The following is a 27,502-nucleotide window of genomic DNA, read 5'->3' as shown; positions in this document are numbered from 1 at the left end:
GGGTGAATTAAGTCAGTTTACTGAATACACGGCTCGATTCCACTCAGGGTGGAGGCCTGAACAGGTGCCCTCAGCAGAGGGACCCCAGGCCACTGGACCTGTCGGGGCTGCTGGGTCCCTTGGGGATTCTGGGTTGAGGGGCAGCAGCAGGGCAGCCTGTGGGTGCTCAGCAAGGCCAGGCTGCTTGGCCTACGCTGTCTGGGACTGGGCTGGTGGCTGTTGCTGTCCGTAGACGCTCAAGCCAGGCCCCAAGAAGAGAGTGGCATAAGGTGCAAATGGTAACTGAGGACACACTGGTCTCGGTTTCAGTAAAGAGGAGGAGGGAGGGAGGCACCTGAGGACATAGAAAGGGTGGCTGGGGGAGAGGTCTCTGCCGAGCTCCATGGCCAGCTCCTTGCTAGATGACCCGGCTGTTGCTTTCATAAGTGTTTTCATTTCCATCTCCCAACTCAGAATCTGGAAAGCAAGAAGATCTCTCAGGCTGTACAGCCACAGCAGACTGCGGGATCTGTCATGGACGGGCATGGCACTGCCTCCCCTCCTGCCCCTACCCTAGCCCCCACAGCCGGCCACACACATGCTGCAGTGCCTGGAACAGTGTGGGGAACAGAGACCGCAGTCTGGGCTGGGAAATTCCTAGACTTCCCACTGGGCTTCCAGCCAGGCCAGGGCAGGGCAGCTGGACTGTAAGCCCCTCAAGGAAAGCATTTTACTCATCTCCACATCCCCACGGGGCCTGGTGCTACAAATGTTTTCAGGATGAATAGCTGGAGGAGCCTCTCAGGGTAATGTCCCCACATAAACTCACTTCCTTAACTTGTCAGGAAAGTGAGAACTGGCCTAGGTTTTCAGAAGTCTTCCAGGGATCAAATGGCTAGAAGCATAGGGTCATGTGATGAGAGGGAGGGCAGAGAGGGAGTGGGACGGCAGTGGGTTCTGAGTGAGGAGATGGAATCGGGGTAGAGGCTCTTTATTCTTGGAGGGAACTCTTGTTCTCAATATCTTTCTTTCCCCATTGGCTTGAGTGAGTGCTCCCTGACTATGTGGAAACTGTTTCTGTCTGTTGAAGAAGGGCAGGGGGCAGGGGGCAGGAGCAGTCGACATCCCCCCATGCCTACCTGGACCCTCTCAGCTTCTACCTCCACCACAAAGAAGCCCCAGCCCCACAAGCTTCCCCTGTTTCCTCACCCATCCTGTTCTTTACCCCAAGGCCAGTTGCCTTGACTTGTGCAAATGGGGAGGTGCTCTAGCCCAGCCTTTGTCCTGAAGGCCCTTGTGCCTGCTCCTGTTCACACCTGTATTGATAGCTGCAGGAGGCATTCTTACCCCCCTGCCCTTGGACTTGGCTGTGATGACAGTGATTTGTGCCAGCTGGAAGGCATCTGTCAGGGGGGCTGGGTCACAGAAAGGTGTGACAGGTTGTGAGACCTGGGCACACCCACCCAGGGACTCTCCCCAGCTGCCCTTACCTCTGTGCCACCTGTGGCATTTGTGTGTTGCTTTGGTTACCAGGTGCAGGGGTGGGGGTGCCTGGTGAGAAGGCTGGCATGGTCACCACAGAGCCACAAGGAGGCTGGCATTTCTTTGTGCCACCTAGTGGGCCCTGATGTTTTGCCTTTTTTCCTCCCTGTCTACCTGAACTAAGCTAGGACGGCAGGTCACAGCTGTGACTCAGCTCTGGCAACCTATCTTAAAGTGCTGCCAACCAGGTGAGTCATGCCAGGCTGCTGGGGACCCAAGAAGAGTGTGGCCCGCGGGAGGGTGGAAGGCATGTGGCTCTGCCTCTGGCTGGCCTGGCTCTTTTCTTGATCATGGCTCTGGCTGGAAGCCAGGCAAGGGCACCATCCTGACCAGCGTGCCAAGACCGTCCCTCCGCAGCGCTTTACTCCACCTCAGCTGCGCCCGCAGCCTCTGGGGTGTGTGCAGGGCTGGGGCAGGCAGAGGGGACCGAGATTTACATTTCCAGGGGACAACTGGCTGCGCCCGTATTGGTGCCCGGAGAGGGTGGTCCTAGAGCTAACCCGTTTCCTTCAGTAGGATGGCAAGTGACATCATTCCGAGCAACACGGGAGGACAGCAGGGAGGGCTCCCAGGGTCCCCTTCGTGGAGACTCTTTTTTTAAGCATCACCCCAGGGATGCCCTTCTGCCCAGGCCCCTGGGGAAAAAGTTGCTCCTCAAGGCCCCAGGGGCAGCAGGGCGGCAGCGGCCCGCGCTGGGCACTAGGGGGCGCCCCTGCCCAGCCGAACCCGCCCGGGCGCGCCCGGCTGCGGCAGGTTTCCCCGAACCGGGAAGAGCCACGGGCGCCTCCGGGGCGGGGCCTGGGGAGGGGCGCAGCCGGGCGCGGCGCCGAGACCCTGCCCGGAGCCTCGGGCCCCCGCGTCCTCCCGGGCGCCCAAAGGCGGCTCGCTGGCGCGCCCTTTCCGGAGCAGGGGTCTCGCCAAATGCGGAGATTAGGACCAGCGAGGCGAGGCGCCGAGGCGTTTTCCGCGAGAGGGGGTGTGTGCGCCCGCGACACAAAGGTCTTTTCTCGGCCGCACCGCTCCCTCCCCGGCTGCCGGAGCGGGAGCAGCCGCTCTGGGTCAGCCCTGGGGACAGTGCTGGATGCGGGGGTGGCGGCCAGAGTGGCCCCAGAGGACGCGAAGCAGCGCTGCGCCCTCGCCGAGCTCCGCTGGGCAGCGCGGTCGCGCCTAAGGCTGGGACTCTGTGGGCTCCCTTTGTGAACAGGGGAGGCCCCCTCCCACGTCCCTGAAAATGCCCCCCCTCCCCCGGGTTCTCGGAGGAGCGTGCCCTGCATAGTAAACTGGGTCCTCCAGAGTCATCGTCTGGGCCTCACCCGCTGCGGCTGTGAGCTCCTGTAGCGTCTCCAGGCAGGTCGACGGGGTTCCCCCAAAGCATCCCCGCGACCAGCTGCGCGCTGATCGCCAGAGGTCACCCCTTGGCCTGACCCGAGTCTCTGGGAGGGGCCCAGGAGTCTACTTTTGGTAAGTCCCCAGTGATTCTGATGGCAAAGCCGGTGTGGGATTTACTGCCCTAAACCTTTGAGGGCAGGCAGTTGTAAAATTTCAACCCAGAATAGCCTCCGGGGACGGCCTTGTCACATCCCCGCTCAGATCACTGTAATGTTGATTCTCCCTGCTGCTGGAGAGGGTCTTCCCGAGTCTGACTGCAGGCCCTCCTGCTTTAATTAACCACATTTTCTTCCGCTGGGTTTTCTCTGAGAGAATGAGCCCCTTTGAAGGCAGGTGTGCCTCCTAAGAGGGATCTTTTCCAGGAGGCCTGTTTTCCATGTTCAATCTTTGAGTCCCACAGACCCATTTGATTGGACCCAATGGTGAGGAAACCCAATAAAAGCCACCAGCTTGTGACTGAATGTGGTTCCTTCCGGTAATGGCCAAACAGCCCCCTTCCAGGGTGTGGAAGATAACCGGAGAGGCTCCCCAAGTACTGCAGGCTGGAGAATTCCAGCAAAGGAAAAGGGAAAAACCTGCAGCAAGTCATCCTACGCCGGACAAGACCGCCTTCCCTTTTGTTGGCCTTTCCCTTGCTTTCCGGATGAATTAAAAGTCTTATCTGCTCTGCATCCAGTACTTGGACTCGCCTTCCTGATTACTGCAGCTAGAGTTTCCCAAGCTTGGTGGGGCTATTTTTGCCTCTTGGGTGGTGGTCATTACTTCCTTCCACCGTGTTAGATTCAACACAGTGACAGAAAAAAGGGTAAATTAGCAAACACCCTCAAAATGGCAGGACTGACCCCCAAACCTACTTTCATTTTCTTCCGGTCTGGGTTGTGGGAAATTTCTTGACAACTATGAGAAAGAAGACAATGAAAAATGAATTGTTTTTCCAAAGCAACTGTGAACAGCTGTGTAATCCCGAGTCTCAGGGATGTCCTAGGAAAGCTTTACCACCACCTTAAAGGGCAGGGGCAGTGGGCGGAGGGCCGCGGGCACGCTGATGTGCACCTGCGGGGCTCAGCCTCGCCTTAAACAGCCCGGCAGCCGCGTGACCCAGGCCACCTTGGCTCGCTCAGGGCTTCTAATTTTGGTAGCGTGAGCAGACTTGCTTCCTCTCTGCAATTGATCTGAATAGCAAACCCATTCTGATGGTCCGAATCACATTTTCAGGCCGTGGGGGTGAAGGCCCTGCTAATTGGCCACTTGCCTCACCACTGGCTTTTAAACAATCGCTTGTATTCTCTGCCCGGCAGGAAGCAGCAGGCCCATCAAGGCTCTGGGCTCCCTCTTTGTTCTGACTTTATGGCATTTTATGCCACAATAAGAAACACTGTGTACTCCGTGGGAGCCCATTGTGCCAGGCTATGAAGATGTGGGATCGGTACAGAGGCTAGTGCTCTTCCCCCAGGAGAAGAGGGGTTTTGTGACAGGCTGGGGGACAAAACAAGGGGTTCCAGACACTGTTACTGGGGCAACTGGCTGCCCTGTGTGGAGGCAGCTTTGACCCCTGGGGCACCTCTCACCCACAGGCCAGGGAGAAGGCAGGAGAGGGATGGATTTCTCATAAAGTGGCGGTCCTGGTTACCTGGTAAATTATGTATCAGGACTGTGTTAACCCGCCTCCTGCCTTGAGACTGTACCAGGTGATTGCATTTATCTAAACCAGCGCTCACACTCCACCAGGAAACACCACCTTGGCGAGTGTGGGCCGAGCGTGGGCCTCCCATATTTTGGGTAGATCTGGTCCTTTGAGGCGAGAGTTTTGGTTTTGTGGAAATGGTATGAATGGAGGAGGGCTTAGAGAAAGTCCACCCAGCCTCACACATAAATGGATCAGTGGGATTTGAAAGACCCTACCTGTCTCCCAGGCCAGCCCCTGCATTCCCCTCCCCCATGGTTTCTTAGAAGTAAAAGTTTTCCTGCAGGTGCAGTGTTAATATACAGCACACCTGGGGCAGGAGACAAAGGCTGCCTTACTCCAGGAGAGCACTGTAGTGATGGGAGGGCTTGGGGTCCCTCTGCCCTTTGCCTTTCAGCACACTGACTGGGATTCTCTCCATTTTTAAATGTAGTTTAGTGAATGAGGCCCCTAAGGGGTATAGAGGAGCTGCCATGGGCAGGCAGGGTACCGGTACATTGCATTGGGGGAGATGGTGAGCATGGTAGAGATAAGACATATGGCTATGAGGACACCCAGGATAGGGGACTCTGGGGGAGCAGGCCTGAATAATGGAGCGCCCTATGTGGGTGCTGAAAGGAAGAGAGGACAGGGAAGGCAAGTCCTTTCAGCTTCACCTCACAGGCCTGCTCTGTGTCCCCATCAGATTAAAGGGTGAACAAAGTGGGGTGAAGGGAGGCTGGTGGGTCCTGTGTTCTTGTGCTGAGCACTTGCGGAGAACACCATTCAGTGCTTCCTTCAGCCCATATGTACCTCCCTCTGTGCCCACCAAGTCCGCCCTTCCCATCTCCAGTGCTTCCCACACTGGACCTTTGCCTTGTACCATTGCAACAGCCAGCTATCCTCCAGCCTGCCCTTCTCATGGCTGCTCCAGCTATATCTCAAAAACGCAAACCTCTTGGCCTGCCCAACCCCGCTAGAAACCCTTGAGTGGCCTTCTAGAGCCATACACAAACCCTTTACATCCTGCTCCCAGCCAGGCTCACTTCCTGCCAGTCTCGGCCACACTCAACTCCTTGACTTTCACAAACATGCAAGTCTTCTTAGGTCTCTGAGCCTTTGCATTTCTTTCTGCATAGAATGCCCTTTCCCTCCCCATCTACCCTTGTCTATCTGCTAAATTCTCCAAGATTCAGTGTAACCATCAGCTCCTCAGCTGATCAGTGGATGAGAGCAATAATGGAAGCAGCTTGGCCACCAGGCCCTCAAAGCAGGGGGAAGACTGATGGCAAAGAGTAGAACCTACTGGATTAAAAGCAAGGCCTTGGAAACTTTGGTTTGAGTCCCTGAAGACCCTGCCTGGAGAGTCTGTCCTGGAGAAGGAGTGGAAGGAGGAGGTGAGAATGGTGGTTCCTCATGTCATTTAACTTTGCTCTATGTTCCCCCACATCTGGCTCAATCTTGTTATAACACAAGGCACATTTTTTATACTCTTGTTACATGTCTATTCTCTCTTTAGACTTTGAGTCCCTTATAGGCAAGGAATGTCTTCATCACCTTTGTATTCCTGGAATCTAGTTTAGAACCTGGCACATAGTAGGTACACAGAAAATCTTTAAATAAATAAATATACCTTGAACTTGGGTGTTCCTTTACCTAGAATATCTTTCTCTCCACAAATTTGTACTATCACTTTTTCCAAAACATAACTCAAGGCTTGCCTCCTGGAAGAAGCAGGTTCTGCTTCATTAATTTATTGTTTGAGCATTAAAAGGTTATTGAGCACCTACACTCTGCCAGGCATTTTCTAGGCCCTGGAGGACTGGGTGGGGGGGTTCAAAAGAGATAAGGGTTCCATGCCCCAGTTGCCAGTGAAACATCCCACCTCTCCCCCACAAGACCACATCTTTATTTGACAGTCATTTAGCACTTGGGGAATCAATCAATGCTCCTGGCATCCATAGTGTCTGGGACATGGTCAGTTGTAAAACATGATTTACTGTGTGCCAGCATCATGAGAAGGATAGAAGGCTGGGCTTTGCCTTCAAATAGCTCACAACCTCACTGGGGGAGACAAATTGATTGTTTCTGAGATCATTGGAAACCCCAGGAGTTCCAGCCAGGGAAAACCTGATGTCAATTTCACAGCCCCTTGGAATTCACTGGGTGGATCCACTGGTTCTCTTGACCAAGTGCGACTTTCCTATTATTTTTCTGGTTTTATAAATATGATAGTTTCTGGTTTATAAATTCCAACTTGACCATAAGCTCCTCAAAGAAAGGGACATCGCGGCACCATGTCTGGTAGCCACTCTCACCCGACCCCTTCTCAGCACCTGATACAGGCCAGAGCATGAGTGAATGAGTGAATGAATGATCATCACCATTGACAGGCATTCATCACTGGGCACCTTCATGAGATATAACCGAGAAAGCGTGAATGGGTTCTCCAGTTCTGGTAGTTTATGGGGCATGGAAAGAGCATTCTCTCCTTAAGTAGTGCCTCTCCTCTCTTGCTAAATGTTACCCACAGATTCTGAGTCTTTTCTACAAGAAAATACTGAGACTCAAGTCCAGAAGTGTGAATTGGACAAGAGCCCTTTGCCTTACTACTTCCATTTGTGTACCTCTTAACTGGCTATTTGTACCAGTGATTGCTCTTGGTTTAGTGGGAGAGGTCTATTTCAGGGTTTCTCAAATTAAATGCAAGCTGTGGTGAGAAGACTGTTGCCCCGTCCTTTCTGCTTCCTTCTGCCTGGCTCCCAGCTGGCTCCTGGTGCCCCTTACGCCTTCTCTAGGATAGTTTTACTGGAAGCTTCCTCAGAGTCAGTGCTCTGGAGCCTTGGTTTTCATCCATGGGGCTGCACTGTTTGTTGTTTGCCTCGCTGTCTTGGAGGCTAACACCGCCTGCTTCAGCTTGCTGATGCTGCAGCCATCTGTAACCTGTATCAACACTGGGTGCTTTGAAGTTCAATGTGCAATAAAAAGTTCATTAAAAAGATGTGGAATCATGAAAATGAGGTTACAGAAATGTTAACAAAGGATCATTTCCTGCTTCCTGTACTATTATTTTTTCTTTTTTTAAGTGTATTTCTCTGAGGAATTTATGTCACCATTAAAACTACGGAAGAGGTAAAGGAAGGACAGGCCCAGGTCAAAAAGAGGGTGAGATTCCAGAGGAGATGGCTTGGCAGTGACCCAGCCTGTTTTCTTAATTGAGAACTTAGGGTCTACAGGGAGAATTTAGGCCGAAAAAAGTAGGGACAGATCTAGAATTCTTATGACTAATGGTTTGAACCCAGCCTTTTAGTTTGGGATGACTCCAAATGGATCCCAACAGCCTCCAGTCATGTAAGGTCTGTGGCAATGTAAGCGACACTTGGAATCACTGAATTCAGCCTCCACGCAGTGACATGCACAGTGCCTCCTGTCTACTTGAGGTGGAGGAAGGGGAGGGGGGAGGGAGAAGAAAGTGAAGAGAGAGAGGTTCGTGGGCTAGGGTGGCAGAGTGTCACTAAGACTGCTTGTGACACCCTTGGTGGCTTGTTCACTGCCACACTGGCTTGCTTTCCAGTCATGACCTTCTGACATGAGCAGAAGTCAAGTTCCAAGCCTGTCAACCTGTCCACCTCCCACATTTTGGTTGACTTGGCTCAGGCAAGGTTCCAGTTGGTAGCAGAGCCAGGCTCTTCCCTCCAATCATGAAGCCTCCTAGAGGGCCCTGGTTCTCTTGTTAAAGGAAAGGCAGCCATAGATGATCATTCCTGGTGAATACATTGTCACTTCTCTAATGACAAACGGTGACACTGTCAGCACTTTTATTTCTTGGCATACACACAGGTGCTGGAATAATGTACCCTGGGAACCAAAGCTAAATAAGCAGCTCCCTGTGGGGCAAGGTCCCTGCTTTTCGTGGGCCCTTGTGCTTGGCAGTAGGCGTGCCCACACACCATGCACGCCCAGCCCCAGCAGCCTTGCTGGCCTCTATTTTGGGGCAAATATCCCTAGAGACTCCCTTCCCTATGTGGTCATTAATGACCATTGAATAGTAAGCAATTATGTGATTATCACTTACTTTTTAGCCAGAGGGCCGCTGTGCATACACTTAGTAGCCACTGTCTTAGTTCTAGTGACGACAGTGCCTTGTCCTACCAAGTGACCGCGAGGACCTTAACAGATTGCACATCTAATGAACAACACAGCAAAGTTTGGGGGGCCTGCTGCTGGATGGCCCAGGCTGGAGCCAGACTTACCCTGTTTCTTGAGACCCGGCTGTAGTTGAGTCTCATGAGTTCTGCAAACCTCTGCTCATAGAGGTGAAGCAGCAGCACCAGGTACAAGCCTGAATTCATCAGCTCATTTTGCACCTAAATTTGGAAAAGAAAGCTCTTAAGTTCATCTATAAAATATTCATGGAGGGTAACAAGGTCAAGAGGTGACAAGAAGTAGGAAGAGGGCTCAAGCCACAAGGCCAGGCCTGCCCTTGGGAACCAGAGAACAGAGCAGGAGGGGATCCGGGGTAGAGGCCGGGCAGCCACCTGGGAATTCTTTACTACCTACTGGAGGATGCCCTGGAAAAGTTCCAGGCTGCAGGCCGAGTATGACATGGGCAAGACTTCTTTGATGACCCTTAAAGGATTGGGGGGGGGGCTTTGGTAGGTGGTCATGAGGGGTATTAAGTGCCTCTCAGAGGCACTGAATGCCAGCAAAGACAGGGATGAAGAGAGCAGAGTGTGCTTTGGCCAAAATTCCCTACTCACTGGTATGGCTGGAGTATATGGGGAGGGCATTTGTTTAAGATTTTTAAAAAATTTTGGCATGGGCTGGGGAGATGGTGAGGTGGGACCGTATTAGGCAGAAGTAAGGAGTATGGATGTCATGCTCTATGTATGTAACTACGGTCTCTGAGCACAGGAGATGTATGTCTTAGGAAGGCAAACTTTTCTGGGGCAGATTCTGGGACACAGGTGCCATGGTGGGGGGGGGGTGTGCTTTATTTTCTTAGATCCCTTATTTGCCCAGAAAAGGGCCCAAGGCCTTGGTTCTTTACATTTCTCCCTTTACGATTGGACTTGATAGTCTCACCTAAGCCCTCAAGCCTCCCCCATCCAGGCTGATCTATTACCATTTAACCCCTGGACAGCATGTGCCGGGCAGGGTCTCAGATGGCACTTTGAACCTCAGGCCCTTTGCTCACACTCTTCCTCGTTTGATCTGTTGGCTTGTTTTTGTGCCTCTGTTTTGAATGCTCCTCTCCACCTTTCTGCCAGGCGGTGCCCACAACTTCTTTTATTGCTGTCAAAATGTCACCTCCTTGCAAAAGCCTTCCTAACAATTGTCCCAATCATTCCTTTACTTCTTGACTCCTAAGCATTTTTCTATATTTTGTACACTGCATCTAACATATGTTAATGTTTCTGCCTTTTCTTGGTGGGTGGGTTGTGTTTTATTTTTCTCACTGGTGCTTAGAACATAGGGAGATACAGAGGGCGGACCCGGCCGCCTGGCTGACCATGGCTCTTCTGTCCTCAGCTCCTTTGGCGGCCTGTGTTCCAAAGCCTCGCCCTGTGGATGCTTCATTGACCTTCAATAAATTAGTGGCATTAGCAACGACTCCTCCCCTCCGCCACTTTAATCCCCCATCTGTCCTCATGCCAAATCCCCATGGGCGGGGGCCTTGGGAATGAGCCAGACGGTGCTCAGGAAGCCCCGGGGAGGGGGGTTGGCGAGGAGACTAAGATCTCCATCAGAGGGCATGGCCCTTTCCTAGGCCCTTGGGAAAGGTCTGAACTGTCCCCGCTTTCCCAGGACAACTGAAGCTTGGTCTTGACACAGTGACCACCTCAGTGCTTCTTCCTTCCTCCTGCAGTAGCTAGAGGGCTTCACGGGCCCATCTCCACGTTCCCGTTTCATCAAGGGCAGCTCAGGAAACGGGCACAGAGCACACCTCTTCCAGGATGAAACAGCTGCCAGAAAAGGTGCCCAAGTTGAGCAAGGATCGATGCTTTCTTCCTTCTGAATCGGGGCCAACTCCAGATCTCTGTGACTGCTGGCTGCAAGGTCACAGCTCAAGGCCTCTCCACTGCCCTACAGACTCATCTTCAAAAGCTCTCAACTGTCCTTAGCAGTCAGCCTCCTATTTTTAGACTTTAGTCACGTTCTTCTGTACTCCTTTGACCTTGGCCTGGAGCAGGCAGAGAGGAAGCTGCTTGTTTTCACTTTTTTCTGCTTTAATTGCCTCCTCCCACTTCCCCATGAGTGGGTGCCTCCTTTATGGTCTGTCTGCAAGCCACCTCCTCTGGGAAGCCTTCCCAACCTACCCCTTAGCTCTTTAACACAAACCAAGCCTTGTCCTGTTTGCTTTTCCAGGGGCGGTGGCCTCCTGCGAGCTGCCACTCTCTCTCCTGCACTGTCATCACCAGTAAGCCTCTTACGCTCAGAGACGCTCCGATGCATAATGGCAAGTCAATCAGCTAGAAAATGGCTTGGAACTATCAGGTTTGTCAAAGCATTCAGGGAAATCATTTACTTTTTATGACTCAATAAGGCCTGGAGGCATGCAGATGGGAAAATATCCACTAATGTTTTCTGCAGATAATTTGAAAAGTCACTTCCAACAGACTGTGTCTCTTCCCTGGTCTGTGGGAGGGAACCTGTCATGTGGCACCATAAATCTCACTGGCCAGGCTCCTTTATGTGGCTCTTTGCAGAGCTTGTGATGCTCTACAAAGGGGCTGGGCCGGCCACTTCGGCAGGCTGTTCATCGTCTCTGGGACATCCTTTATACACCCAGCCGCAAGTGGGAGGGGTTGGTTATCACAGAGAGAGTTCTGTGGTGTTTGTTCGAAGGGGCAAAACAAACTAGGTTTTGGAGTGTTATTTATTGGACTACTCCTGACCCCCCCCCCCCCGCCCATGCAGTGTGGGGGGTGGGTGGGAGGAGGTGGGGAGACTTGAAAGGGAGAAACCTGTGAAGCAGTGGATAAGAGCTCTGGAGCCCTCAGCCCTCCTGCCAGATGTTTCCCTTCTCTCCAGCCCCTCCCCCCTTCATTTTGTTAATATTCATTTAGACCAAGGGATTTGCTACCAATGGAAATTCTCCATTTCATCCCCTCCAAGAAGCGGACAGCCTGGCTGTGCGTTCCATCAAGTCTTCAAACATGTTCAAGAGATGCTCCTAAGTGTGAGGGTGATTAGGTGACTGCGTGTGTTCAACGACATCTGCCCATGGTTGAGATGGAGCGAAGCCAGGCCTGTGCTTCAGAGCAGCGACAGCCAGAGCCCCGCTGAGACCCTCCTGCGCCGCGGGGCCCAGATGGCAGCAGCCCGTCCCTGTCACACAGCGGGCATGCTCCCGGGGCGGGCAGCCTGGGGCCATCAAGGGCTGCGATGTTGAGCGAAGAATTTTAACAGCACATGACCAAAGCGCCTCCCCGTTCATAAAAGGGGAGGAGTCCCCACTGTCCTGCCTATTTCCCCGAGGCGTTATGGCAAAATGAGCTAAGCCTAGTGGACACGCCATTTCGAAAAACAAAAGGGTCCTGCAAGAGCCGAGAATGAAGATAGGATTCGGGCAAGGATCCCATGTGCCTTGTTTGATCCTGGGTTTTGATTCTTAGTCAAAGCTGGTGCGTTTTTTGGTGGGATGGGCTGCTTCTGGCTTCATGGGTGCAAACACTTTAGTACCACTGGAAAAATTTGCTGTTAGGGAGTCAGTCCTACCAACACCCCTGGTAAACCAACAGTGTGTGGTGCGGGGCAGCAGCCTGGCAGCGGGAGAACGGGGTGGAAATGCTTGGGCCCGATGGGGTGCTTGCTGGATGCGGCATTCCCTCGGCTGCACGGTGTTTGTGATGCCTGCAGACCGTTCTGGGGGGATCCGGGTAACCTGGCCTCGTCTAGACACGTCCTTCTCGGGAAGTCTCACAGGCTCTGCTTCCTGAAATAATCTGTTCTTTGAGATGACCACATGGACGCTGTGTGCACCCCAGCTGGCACCCTGACCTCAGGCACTCAGAGGGCCTGGTCCCTTTCAATATTTAGACTCCAACATCCTCAGGGTCCAAGAATGTGAGTCGCTTCTGTTTCTCGTCTCAGATCTCAGTGGCTGGGGGTTATAACTGGATGATTCAAAACCCTCAAATTGTATGGGCTCAAAATATTGAATTTATTTCTCAGGAAATTCTTTCCTTTTTTCCCCCTCTCTTCCTCCCTCCCTTCCATTTCCTGATGCCCATTTCCTCTGCAATGCTGGTGTGGCCTTATGTCCACTGTATCACACACATTAGTTGCACTGTTCAAATTCTCATTCTTATCAATATTTCACTCGTTTGTCTAGCAGCCTTAGGATTTTTAAAAAAGTAACTACAGAATTACCCAGACTCACATGCACCATTTATACTCAGCTGTGCTACTTGCGAAGAAGGTCTGGATACAGGCCAGTGGTCTGACCGCCAAAGGGACTCCTCCTCTGAAGGGTGACATTTTAGTTGTTAACAATGATTTTATGGTTTTAAAATTACGTGCTTTACAGTTGTGATTATTAATCGTTTTTTTCTTAATCACATTGTGAGGGAGGTCAGTCTTAAATTATAATGGTAATGTGGGCTATTTTCATTTGATAAATATTTATTGACTGCTTATTATGTGTCAGGCACCTTCTAAATCAGCACCACCCAACAGAAATACAGTGGCTTGTGGCTTCCATATTGTGTAGTGCATTCTAAATGGAGACTGTTTGTCTGAGAACTGGGCAATTAACTATTATCCTGGGCATAAATCACCTTCCCTCCTAAGGTCAACAAACTCCTTCACAGTATTTGACTTGCAATTCAAATGCCCCAGAAGAGTTCACTCACTAGGTGTTAAAAAGCACACAGTAAGTGCTTACTACATGTTTATTACCCTCGAGTTAAGCAGTTCCCGAGCACCCCAGAGTTACCTGATATATAAATTGAGGACCATTTCCTTGAAGACCCTGATTGGTTTTTTCCCCTCCTGTCGCTGTTAAACTTAAATTACTTCAGCAATTTTGGGTTCAGAGCTTGCCAGACTTTTTCTATTTCTGTGTGTCTTGTCAGCCACTGCAGCTTCCTACCTTTGTCCCTGACAGCAGCGGGACCTCAACCCAGAGTGACCAAGGCTTTCCAACCCTCCAATGGCCCAGTTTAGTAACAGACCTTCTCAAAGAAGTGGGCTAAATGAACACTCCCCACTCCATGCCATGCACAGGCCTCCTGCCTTCCTTGTATCGGGAAAAGAGGTTCCCCCGGCCTTGCACCGCTGGCTGCGGAGGCAGTGGGTGTGCGTGTCTCTTACCCGGGACTGCTGGTGCTTCCTGTAGAACTCGGTCACGTTAAAATCATCCAGGTCGACCAGCAGGCCTTGCTTACACATCTCGCAGGTCTTCACAGCTCCTAGATTTGCTCCTTAAATTAAAGAATTCTTTGTTACCTATGACCCTGGGTCTCTCTGTGTTGACACTTTGGGTCTTTTGGTGCTGACATTTTGAAAGCCAACTTGTGTGTGTGATGAATTGGGAGTTTCAGTGACCTTCTTTTTAAAGTCAGCCATCCTCCTTAGAAAATGACCTTGAATCTGAGATCGGAAACATTTCTTTTGTAATCAGTTTCATTACTATGCAGGCTTCGTATAAGCGAAAGCCCCATGATTTTTGAATAACATGTCTTGCTTTCAGTTTCAATATAAACATACTGGTTCATAAAATTAGATTTGCTCCATGGAAGCTGACAGTCTGTAACACAGGTATTTGCAAAAAGAGCAAATATTGGGCCTATGTTTTTGCTGTGTTTCTTTTTTCTTGCAGACCTAACACAGGTCCAAGAAAATAAATTAGTGAGGATCAAATGGATGGCAGAAGCTATCCTCAAGCTGTGGCTTAAAACCTGCCTTTACTCCCACGCAGGCGACTTCCCACCTGAGAAAAGTGAGGGAGCCGGGGGCCATGTGTGGGAACTAGCGGGGCAGTGTCTGGGGCCAGCACTCGAACCTGAGCTTAGACACATTTGGGAAAAGCAACATGAGAAGGCCTCCTTTGTTGCTGGTTTTTTGAAACGGGTCTTCTAGATCAGCATTATTCTTCTCTCAGTGCAAAAACGGAAGATGCAGCCCAGTGGCCGCTCTGTCTAGGCGGCCATTCTGCCAGATGTCTTTCCCCCAGTGTGGCTGCTGCACTTTGGCTAATTGTGTGCCAGTGTTTATTTTGCGCATCAGAGAACAGAGGGGACAAATTAGCTACCTGCGCTTGCTTGGTAAAGATAGGCTTTGCGCAGTTTCAGAGCCCTGTTTTTCCCCCACGGGGGATCTAGACAAATAGTAAATAGTAGAGAATTTCAAGACAAGGATGGACAGTAATCCCTTATCTGCATTTTTGTTTACTTGATTTCTTTTTTCTTTTTGAGCATCAGTCTGTACTGCTGTGGGCTGCTGAATGTCCCATGTGTCTTCCAATCTAATCCTACCCTCGACGGCATTTACAAGCATTTAGCAGGACTTTCATCATCTATTTCAGGAGTAATTTTTTTCTGTGCTAGATGTCTGATTGGCCTAAATTTCTAGCAGGAGAAAACACTGCCAGGCAGGGTCATTAGCAGCCGAGATCCGCGTGTTCCTTTGCTCTGGGAAGGGCCGCGCCCCCTGCCCGCGATGCGGAGACACATTTCAGCTGGAGCAGGGGCCCCGGCCCGTGCCCGCCCGGGCACCGTGTACAGGTGGCGGGGCCTCGGGAGGAGACCGTGTGACAGCCCCACATGTCCGTCTGTCTGCTTAAACGGTGCTCTGCTCCTGGTAAGGGGGCACAGCCAGACCCCACGGGGACAGGGCAAAGCTCTTAGGTCTCCCAGGCTACTTGGAAGGGTGGCCACCAGGGAGGGAAAAGTGGGAGAGGAGAGAAATAGGATCCGGCTGGGGGTAAACGTTTTGGGGAGGTGCGCCTGGAAAATGCGGCAGCTACTTTCTGGTCGAGTTGTTCTTTGCGTTGGTCTTCTGTGGTTTTTTTGTTCAAGTGGCTCTCATTCCCAAAACCATGTTTTAAAGGAACTTCCCCTTCTCTGCCAAGAAAACTACGCTAACCTACTGATGTGGCCGTCCCATGGAGCTGGGGGCTACATACCCAGTTACAAGACCTGCTCGAGACAGAGTTGACAAAGCCAGCACAGGGAAATCGCTTTGTCTAATAAGGTTCTAGAAAATTCGATCGGTGCTCTTTTCCTACCCCTACTGCAAAAAGGCAGCTTTGCCCAGTTTCTTTGGTGACACCCCCTTCCCCCATAAAAAAAAAAGGAAGCGAAACTGTTTTGGCCAGGTGTCTACTAGCTGGCATGGTGGCCGAATGCTTGCTGAGGTTCAACCACTGACCCATTTCTAGTTTCCTTCCTCCTGGGAGGCAATCTTAGCATCTCTGCTCAGGCCTCAAACAGGGGTTAGTTCAACAGCATATGGTCCAGAATTCTTCTCTTAGACTTGAAAAAATCTCCCAGGATTTAAGGAGAGCCTTTAGTCCTGCTACTATCTGCAGGGCTGTGAGCCGGAGCGCTGGCTCGGCGGCCACGTTCCCGGGAGCTCCTGCCTGGTGGAGGTGAGTGAGCTCTTGTCAAGGCTCTGAGCCCTGCTGTGGCGCCTTCTATTAATTCTACATCCTCGCACTTCCCCACTTACCTGATGTTATTTTCACCTTCAGCCACTTTTTCAGGCACTCCTGATGAACAAATTGCAGGCTTCCCACGCAGCCGCAGGGCTCCAGGAGGGGGTTGGTGGGGGAGCCCCCAGCTATCTGACAGATGCGACACAAGTCTCCCTCCTCCTCGGAGTCCTCCTCCAGGATACTAAGTGGAAAACAAGCCCTTGTGACCAAGAGTGCACACGTTTTCAGTTTCCATAAGTACCAGTTCCCAGGGCGTGAGTGGGGGAAGGGAGAGGGAGCAATCCCCCCACACCTGCCCATGGGGCTCTCGGTTCCCCCCACTGCTCCCTCCAACCCTACTGAAGATTCTTCCAGGTCTGGTTACTGATAATAGGTGCACGGTTCTTGTATCAGGAGCCTCTGCAGTCATTGATGCGGGGTGGGGTGGGGTGGGGTGGCTGACCAGCAGGAGCAGCATGGAGGCGTGGGACAGGGCTGCTGAGGGGAACCGTGGAAAAGGCTGGGGGCCCCTCTCCCCGCTGTGGCCACGGGGAGGAAGTTGGCGGTGTGGTTGTTGGTGAGTGCATGGGATTTGTGGTCAGGGAGCCTGGGTTTGAGGCTTGCCTCTACAACTTGTGAGTTTGTTGACTTTGAACATGTGACTTAAGCTTCCCAGGTCTCCGTTTCCCTGTGGGTAAGGCCAGGGTGATATGGGTTATGGGCAGACTGGATGCGAGGGTGACGGTGAACCTGCTCTGCAAACTGTAAAGTGCATCCAGTGTCTGGCAAAGTAGTTGCACCTAGAGACCGCTCAGTAGATGTTGGTTGAGTGATGAACCAATAAACCTGGACACGAGCTCACCAATAACACGGCACTTGCTGACAATTTATGCCAGCATTCCAGAATCTGATGAATGGATGAAAATGTAAGCAAATAGATGTGTGTCTAATGAGTGGTGAATGAAGACTTGCTGGTTGATGTTCATGTAGGGAGGCTTTTGAGAAGCCTAAGGCTATTTTTTTGTTTTCGTTGTTTTGTTTTTTTGTTTTCATGGGACTGGGGACTGTCTGGTCAAAGAAAGGAAGCTGCTGGAGACTAAAATCAAGGGGGAGGAGAGCTGGACACTGCTCTGGATACAGACGTGTATACTGAGTTTTTTAAGAGACCGTCCTCCCTAAGAAAAGGAAATTCAATGGAAAAGAGCAGAATTATAGTTTCCCATTATGGACACAAAGGAAAGAAGAGATATACCCTGTTTATCAAAGAAAGACTCGGTATCTCCAAGGTGTCGTGTCTCCCCAGAGTAATCTGTGAATTCAATGCAAGTCCAGTGAAAACCCAGCAAGCTGATTCTTAAACACGGTCGAGGGATTTTTAAGGAACAAAGCTGAGAGGGAGGCTTTGTACCATGTTATCAAAACTTAAAAGGCTGCAGACATTATGATGATGTGGTATTGGATTCGGAAAGACAAGACAAAAAGGACCAACAGACAGAACGGAGGGCCCCGAATCCAGTCATACACTCACGTGGATGCTCCACGAGAGAGGCGGTCTGTAGGTGGGCAGGGAAAGGTCCCGGGACATGTACCTCACACCACATATTAAATGTCACTTCCCAGTTAAGTCTCAAACCCATTTCATGTGAAGTCTTAAGTGTACAGAGTAAAACTGTAGAAATTTTAGAAGAAAATAGGAAGAATAATGACCCCAGGTCTGGGAAGGATTTCTTCAGACAACAGGATACAAGTCACAATCCAAAAGAAGATGGATACGTTTGACTATATTAAAATTAAGAATGTACTCTGAGCTCGGCTGAGTGTGGCTCAGAGGTTGAGCGTCGACCTAGGATCCACATGATCGGGGTTCGATTCCCGTCAGGGCACAGGCCCGGGTTGCGGGCTCGATCCCCAGTCGGGGGCATGCTGGAGGCAGCCCATCAATGACTCTCTCATCATTGATGTTTCTCTCTCTCTCCCTCTCCCTTCCTCTCTGAAATCAATAAAGATATATATATGTTTTGGTTTTTTTTTTAAAAGAATGTATTTTTATTAAAAGGCATCAAGAAAGAGAAAGGACAAACTACCAACTGGGAAAAGATATTTCTAAGATGTAACTGCCAAAGGATTAGACTAGTGGCCAGAATATATAAAGGACTTCTAAAATAAAAGAAAAATATTCTTTAAAAGTGGGCAAAGACATAAATATGCATTTTACAGAAGAGGAAATAAAACTGGTCATTTAACATTCCAAAGCGCACATAAAATGCCTAACCTTATTAACAGTCATGAAGATGTAAATGAAAGCTACAGTATCATTTGACTCCCATCAGACTGGCAAAAATTTGAAAAGCCAGTCAATACAAGCGCTGGCAAGGTGGGACAATAAAGTCACATTATTTAGTATGGGGAAAATGGGCTACCTGCCAGCCCAGCAGTTCTGCTCCTAGATAAAATAATATCCCAGAGAATTCTTTCCATGTGCACCAGGAGATGTTTACAGGAATATTCACATAGAGCCATTTGCAGAAAACAGCAAAGAACCCAAGTGCCCATTGACAGGAGAATGGCTGGATTGTGGTATTAGCCATATAATGGAATTCTTGGTAGTGGTGAAAGTGAATGATTTAAAGCAAAATATAAGGGGAAAAAGTAAGTCATAGAAGAATAGATACTACATTTCGCAGAATGGATATTCACAAATAATAGTGACATTTCCATAGAATTCAAAACTATGCACAATATATTGTTTAGGGGTACATATATTTATATGGTAAAACCATAAAGCAAAAAACTTTCAACAACAACAAAATAAAAAGCAAAGAATGGTAAGCGCAATGCATGTTTGGTTTCCTAGGGGTGGAAGGCGTGCAAGGGAGGGGCTGCGGGGGGCAGGCGAGGTAGAGTAGGGAAGGGGCTCACCAGTTCCAGCATGTTCTATTAGCTGGAAGGTGGACACAGGGATGCCTGGGTTTTGTTTTGCTTCTAATTCTCTAGAATGTACATATGTTATATTCTTATTTCTATGTATTAAAGTAACTAACCAAGGGAAAATTTTTAAAGAGCAGTAAATGGCATTGAGAAACGGGCTTGAAATATTAAAGTAAGACATATTACGGAATAGGAACCAATGTTTACTCGAAATTGCATTTATATACAAAGATAAAAGGCTGGAAACAGTTTTGACAGTGCTTATCTCTGGATTAGAGAGTTACAGGTAATTTTTCTTTTAAGCTTATATTTCTAATATTTCCTAAAATTAATATTTTTGAAATTAGAAAGGCATAAGATTTATTATTTACAGAAAAAAGAGAGTGTCTGATAAAGTACCGAATAATAGCTGTTTAATGCACTACAGTGCCTAGAAGTGGATGCATTTTTAAAAGAATTTTTAGCCCAAAGGCAGCACTTTGTAAGTTCAGACTCCTGACAAGCAGGTCTGAAGCCATATTTCTGGGTAGGGTAGTATGGATGGGTGTGAGGCCTTTCGGCCCTTAACCATGGGTCAGCCTCCTAGTAGCTTGTTTAAGAAAAGAAAAGGTGCTACTACCTAGAAACTTGCTTTATTTCTGCAGTTGGATAAAAGACATACAGGGTATGTATACGTTCTATAGTCTCCTTTTTTTCTCCTTTTTTGCATGTCTAATTCATTGCCATGGAATTTTCCCACTTACAAATGAATATCAGTAGGATAATTAGTGGCCCAAATGAGCCCCACACAGAGGGCTGGAATTCAAAGAATCGATGTCCAGATCTGTAAACCAAGATCAGGCCATGGTAACACCTATGGTAAATGAAATGGTAGAATCCTGACATGGTGCTTAATGACAGCTTTCAAAGTCTCAAATTTGATAGTTGCAAAATATGCAATATCAATGCACAAGAGAGGAAAGATCGAAGAAAAGGGTGATTAAAAAAAGATCTATTTCTCCCTCACACAGCAGAAAGAGCACCTAAAATGGAAGCAGTGGTTACCCCAGAGCAGCCCTTCAGAGAACTGAGGTAACTATGGTAACCACGGGGGACCTGCCTTTTACTCTGGAAGATTCAAATTCTAGCAGTGCTGGTTGGATTTGCACAAAGTCCCATGAGGGAGAGCTGGTGAACCTCAAGTGCTGATGTTGGGAGATAGCAACCTTTTTGTAAAAAATCTTGGTTCCTAATTGCTGGCAAGAAATGCTGGTCCTATGGAGCAGTCAGAAATCCTTATATCTAGCAAACTTGCCTTTCTTAAAATTAACGGTATTCCAGGGGAAAAAGACTTCGGGGATACTGAAGAAATTGAATTGGAACACCACACTTTTCTTGATAGCTATATATATTTTAAGAGCAACAAACTAGGCAACTTTCTTGCTATAAGTTGTCATTAAAATGTCAAGGATGGGCCTAGCTATTATTTAAAATCCCCATGACCCTCTGATAAAAGCACAGCTTATTTCAGTTTTGGAAAAATGGAATAAAAATATGTATTTACATATAATTATGAAAATGCCTCACCTTTCTTGCAATTTCTTGAGTTTCTCGGGGTCTGCTTTTATTTTAGTGGCCGCTGCTTCATCTGTGGAACCAGAGACTGACCTTCTGTTCCCACGACCACTTTGATTTGGGAAATCAGACACTGCAAAGAAAGTAAATGGTATATTTTCTTGCAGGGACCCAGGCACACGCAAGTGGCCTTGTGAGTTCATTCTTGACGGAGAGGAGCTGGAAGGCTCCACCACCACCAAGCTGCTTTGAGGGTTTAGTAAGAGATCTTCTGTATACAGTGGAGGCCCCTGAGGTTGGCTTGTTAAGGTAATAGCTTCTGCTCCCCTGACATCAAATTCATGTGCACTGTTTACTGGAAAGTAACTGTGGTTTTCGGCACTGGCGAATGGATTCCTATTTCTAATTGGGGACAGTGGTTGATGAACATTAAACCTTGCATTTCCCTCTGAGTCTGAACTGTGAACTGAAGTAGATGCCATTGGCAAGTCTACTGGGATGTCTTCTCTAGGGGCAGAAGGCATTAATGATCCAGGAGTGTTACAAGATGAATTCATTGATGATCTTGGAGCTGTTGGTCTACCAGAAATAAAACAATCAAGAGAAGTACTAGAATTGTTTAAATAGCTTCGCCATTCTCTTTCAAAATCATGGGCACCAGGCCTATCTTCCATGGAAGTACAGTCACTAAGTACATTTTCAGCACCGAGATCATCATCTAGATTAGGTTCGAGTTTGGTGTCCCGTGAACGAAAGGTCTTTTTCTCATTTTCACTGTCACCACTGTCATTCTCTTTAGCAGACCCCCCATCAGGCAGCCTGGGGTCTTGGAACATCCTTTGCCTGACAGAAAGCTCCTCTCTCACTGGCTCCGTTACATTGCTTTTTCTTGGTGAACCATAACTGGACTCACTCCTCCTTACAGAATTAGCCCTGCAATTTTCAGGATTTTCTTTCAAATTTTTATTTTTGGCCTGAGTGGCAGATGTTCCAAGAAATGGACTCCTCTTGTGATTGGAAGAAGAATGGAGTGGGTGCATGCCAACCAACAGGAGTTCTTCCTCTATGTGGGTTTCCTCTTCAGTGTCATCATTTTCTCCTTCATGGCTTAATGATAACACAGAATAAAAATCTTCATCTCTGAACCTAAATGGGACCCTTCTGGACCCTCCCATGGTGGTGGTGAAGAGTGGGGGCCCCAAGGACTCGCTCAGCCCTCGAGGACTGTTCGTTGCTGGGAAGACTGGGGATAGGGCTGGATGTGGCTCATTCTGGGAAGGAGCACGCGGGTCCCCTTTCCTGGCTCTCTCAGGGGTAGTCTCAGTCATCGTCATTGGCTGTGAGGCTGGGGCTAAGTTTCTTCTCTCTAGAGTTGGCCTCTTCAGCTTAGTGTCACTTGCCCATGTTGGGCCTTCCCGCTGAACTGGATCTGCATTGAGAAAAGACAGAAGGATCATTTTTGTCCGGGTGCTCAGGGATGGAGGACCTCTAACACCAAGGGGGGGTCCCTTAGGCAGCAAGCGAGCCTTGGAGGAGCAGACACACATGATGAAAATGGCAGGAGGGCGCAAGACTCCTGCACCAGAGGGGGCTCTGTCATGCTGCTTCTGAAGTCCCCCTGTGTGTTTGAGGAGCTCAGGCTGGTTTTGGACTTCATCGCTGTCTGTGTGTGTTGTTGAGGGTTCTTTTTTACCATCTTGAAGTGCATAGGACACAAAGTGCTTCTCTGATCCCACCTCCCTTTGCTCCCTCCTGACTTTGGCCCAGCCCTCAGCTCCCTGGCTGCTGGCCTGCAGGGCCTGACAGGCCCCGCTGCCCTTAGCATCGGGTTTCTCCAGCGGTTCACGGTTCGCCGTGTAGCGTGGACAGGACCCCACAGGCTCGGGAGGCCTGTGTGATAACAGCTCGGGCAGGTGAAACGCAAATCCTCCGAGCGTGTCTGGCTCAGCCAAGGGCAAGTCAATACCGACTCGCTTTAATTGAGGCCTCCCAGGGGAGCACCAGCTCGAGTCTCTAACGTCCTAATGTTCTGTAAGCCTCTTTTATTGTGAGCTGCAGGGGACACTCAGCAACACAGCGCCAATCTTTACTCATCGGCTCTTCTGGAAATCATTTACGCTCTCCTACCAGGCCCCTCATGGGTTTTATAAGTCCCGGTAATAGACATATCAGCAATGCCAGGATGCCCTGAGCATCTGGCTGTGTGTGGGTAGGTGGGTAGCTGGTGTGCCCACCCAGACTGGGCTGAGTGCTGGAACTCGAACCTCCTGGTCACTCCCTGAACACTCAGGACATGCTGGATGGTGGGAGCTGTCCCCTCTGCCCAGAGCCACTTTAGTCCAGGCTTTGGGAGACACCAACGGGGCAAAAGAATCAGCTCGGGCAGCTTCTGCAAGACAGAAACTAGGAAGTCAACAGGAACCATAAGCTTATTTCCTGGAAGCCACCAAGCTGTCACCTGCTGACACTGGCCTCTGGGGCAGGACGACTCCCAGGCTAAGTGCTGCACTGCAGCTCCTGTGGATGTGAAACACCCCAGGAAATGCGCCTCCACCCTTCCTTGTCACCACAACCACCTTCCTCTAAAGATTCCATCAGCACTTCTCTGGTGTGTGCGTGTGTGTGTTTCCCCTAAAGGTGGCAGACTGTGCCATTCTATATTTATGCTATTTTAACCCTATTTCTGTGTCTGTCAAATAGGGAGCAGATTTCATAGCTCACGGCCTGGGAGCAAACACCCGGCTCGGTATGCGGGAGATGTGCTATTCACAGAGCCGTCCCGCAGATGCTGCCAGGGCCTCTCTGGGGCCCTGCCTGGGCTCCAGCTGGGAATGGAGCGCCTGCCACTTCCAGGAGTTCAACAAGGTGTAACTGGATGTTCTGGGTGCAGAGAGGAAGCCAGAAAAAGCATCTGTCTGCCCTAAGACTCTGTCTTTGGTCTAGACTTCTTCATGTGCTCGGCCAATAGTTTCCTCCATTCTGATGGCCATATAATTTCAATCGTTTCCCTCTGGTTATAAAAGTAGTAGATACTCATGGTAGAAAATGTGGAGCATACAGAAGAGGATGATGGAGAAATAGAAACCACCCAACATCCCAAACTCAGATGGCCACTGCTACTGTTCTGGAATTCAAGGTCCCTGGGCTGGCCCTGGCCAGTGTGGCTCAAATGGTTGAGCCTTGTCCTGTGCACCAAAAGGTCACCAGCTCGATTCCAGGCCAGGGCACGAAAAAAAAGGAAAGGAAAAAAAAAGATCCCTGGGCTGTTTTCGTCTTGCAGTTGTGCTTTGGCTCAGCATTTGAACACCAAATTAACACCTTTAGGAGGAGCATGTATGTGCTGGTGGATCCCAGGCCCCGCAGCCCTTGTTACGTGTTTCTCCTGCCACACCCACCTGTTCCCTGGAGGCATTTGGGGCTCTCTTATCTAGAAATATTGTTTGAAAACACAAAATTGGGATATTTGGGTATATACAACATTATGTCCTGCTTTCTTTCTCTAAAACTTTTACTGTGAGCAGTATCTCCTGCCATTAACTATTAAGAACATGATATTAATTATGATATAAGGGTACATTATATAAATGTATTTTATTTAACTCTTCTATCATTGGGCATATAGATTGTTTCAAGGCTTTTGCTACCACAAATTACACTGTGATGAATGTCCTTGCTCATACATCTCTGACTTATTGTCTTATTTTCTTAAAATAGATTCATAGGAAGTGGAACTGCAAGGTCAAAAGGTACAAACTTTCTAAAGACTTTAGACACATGTTGCCAAACTCCAGTTTGTACCAAGTTACCCTACAGGAAGGACAGGAGAGCATCTCTCACAGCCGTGTTACAGGGCTCGGCACAGCATCTGACACAACTGTGCCCAGGAAATGTTCCTTATTAGTTTCACTGCCAGTATTGAGTATTCTTTTAAAGTCCCTAGCCAATTTGGAAGGCCACATTTTTCTCATGTAAATTTACACTTATTACTTAGTGAGGTGGAACCCCTCCCCAGATGTTCATTACCACCTGCAGTACTTCTGTGAAATTATCTGCTCTGCCCCTTCCCCATTTTTCTATTAGGTGTTCGTATTCTTGTTTTTCCTATTGATTCGCTTCAAAACCCTGATACCATTCAAACATCTGGCTCCTACTCCAACTTATGCAAATCACTTTAGAATATGAGGGAAATATGAGAGAGATTAGTGAGGAAATAATTGGGGGAAGATGAGGAGCCCTGGGATAACAGAAAATTGGGACAAATTCTCAGTGAATCTCAGGGTGATGGAAGGTGTCTTCTAGGTGCAGGTGGAGGATCGTACGAGCCTCGTGGGTCCAGGAACGTTTCATGCACGGGGAGCCTCACTTTTTAAATAATATTTGAGAGTTCATCAAGGGCCATTGGGGAGGTGGCAGGAGAGAAACTAATGATAGTTCACTGCCCACTCTAGTCAGGTGTTGGTCAGCATATGATTTCCCTTGGTTATTAGAGCAATGCAACGAGATAGATTTTATTGTCCTTAGCAGGGGAACAGTAGCCCGAAGGGCTACTTGACCACCTAGTGCTCCACCTCCAGGAGAAGGTGCTGGAATGAGGAGCGAGGTCTGCCCTTCCCGACAGTACCCGCTAGATCTCTGGGTCCTGGGTCTTGCTACAGGTTCACACGTGCTCTAACTGCACCTAATTCCAAGCCATCCAAATACTATAGTGTTCTATATTTACGTGTCCACCACAGTAGGTGTCGTATTTTAAAATAAAGGCTACTGTGTTCAGTGGGTGGCAAGGAGGTGTGATGCTCAGTGGTTTCCCCAAGGGCAAGAACAGGTCCAGGGCAAGGCTGGCTGTTGTGTGTGGCTTTCCTGTCCTTCTGCCACCACAGGACAGGGTAACGTGGTTGGCGGAGCAGCATGGCTCGGGCCTTAGGATGAATGCTCAGACTGAAAGAGGTATCTACTACACCAGCATTTTGAAATAAAACATATATTCATTTCGATGTTATTTCTTCCACATAAGATCAGGGCACCTTGGATCAGAGGGGAAAGGTCTCTGTGGGAGGTGATCAGTCTGCCACCCACAGACACTCCTGGGAGGTGAGTGGGAACTGTGGCCAAGTGAGACATTCCCAGAGCTGCAGGCTGCTTCTCACCCCCCCCCCCCAAACCCAACACTCAGCACCCAACACCCAACACCGAATGCCCTCTCTGGAAGCCTAGCGGCGGGCATCCGCTCAAAACCATGCATAGTCAAGCTTATGCAGTAATGACAAAGAAAAATAAAAAATAAGCTCCCCCTGCCCTGACTTTCCCCACCAGCCTCCCTTGGAGAAGGAAACTAGAGCCAATGGTTTGCTTTTAAAACCTTGTGTTTCACTTGAAAATACACTCTCCTTCCCATGAAAGCAAAGTGTCTAAAAACCCTATAGGATTCATCAGGTAGCCGCACAAGTCACTTCTCTCTGAGGACCAAGATATATGAGCCATGGGTCCTTACCTGCCCCCCGGAGGGCCGGCGACTTCACTGGCAGCTGTGACTTCTGTCTGCTTCTGTCCCCAGCCGCTCTTGGGCCCTGCATGTCGGGGCTGATGGTCATTCTACCCAGGCCTGGCCTCCTCTTCCGTGATAAAATCTGCGGCGGCGGGGCTGCCGAGAGTGCAAATGAATTTTCAATAATGAATTTACAGGAAGACGTGATCCGTGTGAAGAATGCCCACCGGGCGGGCAGTGGGAAAGGCAGTTAAGAGAACGGAGCCGGCACATCAGAGAAGAGCTGGATCTGAAGCCTGGCTCCATGCCCTTGTATGGGCTCAGGCAATCATTCACTTCTGAAGCCTCAGTTTCCCCACCTGTTCCATGGAAGTAATCATACCTACTTCACAAGGCCGTTAGCACCGTGAATAAGTGCCTGTGACACCTGCAGCGTCTTTTCTGCTGGTAAGTTTCTAGCTTCCAATTCATCGATGTGGGGCTGGCCTGTTGTAACACTGTTAAGGGCCTTCTACGACTGGGACACACAAAGCCCTATCCCTCCGCGTCATCCAAGTTTGAATCACAGCCTGTTGTACCTGCCTGTCCATATCCTCAGGTGGTTTACTGGCAGCTACCATGGCTTCCAGAAGGGTCCTGAGCGTCTGGGGACCATGTACCTTTTTTCCTGCCTTTGTGCTCCCACCGCTGTGCTGGGATGATACTCACGGGAAGGCAGTAGGTGGAATGCTAACATGGATTGACTGCCCAATGAATATATATTAATTCACATTTCGAACTAAGTTGGGTTGCTAATTGATGTAAATTATCTCACGTTCCTTCTGCACTGAGTTTGGGGAAAGAGTTTCAGTATTTTCCACACATCTCTACAATTCTTGAGTTTGCGAGCAGTTAAAATTGTGAGTATCCTTCCAAGAGGGTTTTCCTGGCTCATCCCCTTTTGGACAGTTCAGAAATTTCACAAATAGCTGTAGCCAGTAGGCAACAGGGGTACAGCTGGGAAGGGTCCCCGAGTGTGTGGGAGAACAGCCTTTCCCGGCGCGTGAAGACAACTGGATTTATGTTCCAGAGTGGAAGTTGTGTTTGCATGAATGCCTTCCATCCAGGTTCGGGAAAGGAATGAAGTTCTCCTTGGCAGCCCACGAAGCTGAGTTTAACACAATGGTTAGATACTACCTAGTTCCTCTGACAGCCCAGGAGGGGAAGGCAGTGGGTTCTGTGCCCCAAGACAGGGAACTTACTAGAAGAGGGAAGCTGCTGGTGGTGTTGGTTCCAGCTCAGGGCAAGTTGGTGGAGCTCAGAGGGGCTGCGGGCGTGACCAGAA

General features: G+C 49.5%; 1 protein-coding gene across 2 annotated transcripts in view; it reads right to left on the bottom strand.

Moving 5' to 3' along the window:
- The window catches only part of MARCHF10 (membrane associated ring-CH-type finger 10), a 64,457-nt gene continuing 36,955 nt past the window's right edge, over positions 1 to 27,502 (bottom strand). Inside the window, exons 5-11 of one of the 2 annotated variants that reach the window (XM_081162415.1) lie at positions 26,185 to 26,334; positions 20,709 to 22,125; positions 16,250 to 16,416; positions 13,892 to 14,001; positions 8,827 to 8,940; positions 3,765 to 3,807; positions 1 to 456 (exon numbers count right to left, since the gene is read on the bottom strand). In XM_081162415.1, coding sequence (XP_081018541.1) covers positions 398 to 456; positions 3,765 to 3,807; positions 8,827 to 8,940; positions 13,892 to 14,001; positions 16,250 to 16,416; positions 20,709 to 22,125; positions 26,185 to 26,334 — 2,060 coding nt within the window. In that variant the 3' untranslated portion in view covers positions 1 to 397. The remainder of the gene's footprint in view (positions 457 to 3,764; positions 3,808 to 8,826; positions 8,941 to 13,891; positions 14,002 to 16,249; positions 16,417 to 20,708; positions 22,126 to 26,184; positions 26,335 to 27,502) is intronic. The other variant, XM_081162414.1, reaches the window with a different exon arrangement.

The sequence above is a fragment of the Miniopterus schreibersii genome (genome assembly GCF_964146895.1).
Source record: "Miniopterus schreibersii genome assembly, chromosome: 16".
NCBI lineage: Eukaryota > Metazoa > Chordata > Mammalia > Chiroptera > Miniopteridae > Miniopterus > Miniopterus schreibersii.
Note: the sequence above shows the minus strand (reverse complement) of the source record. Positions and strands in the feature narration are given on the sequence as shown.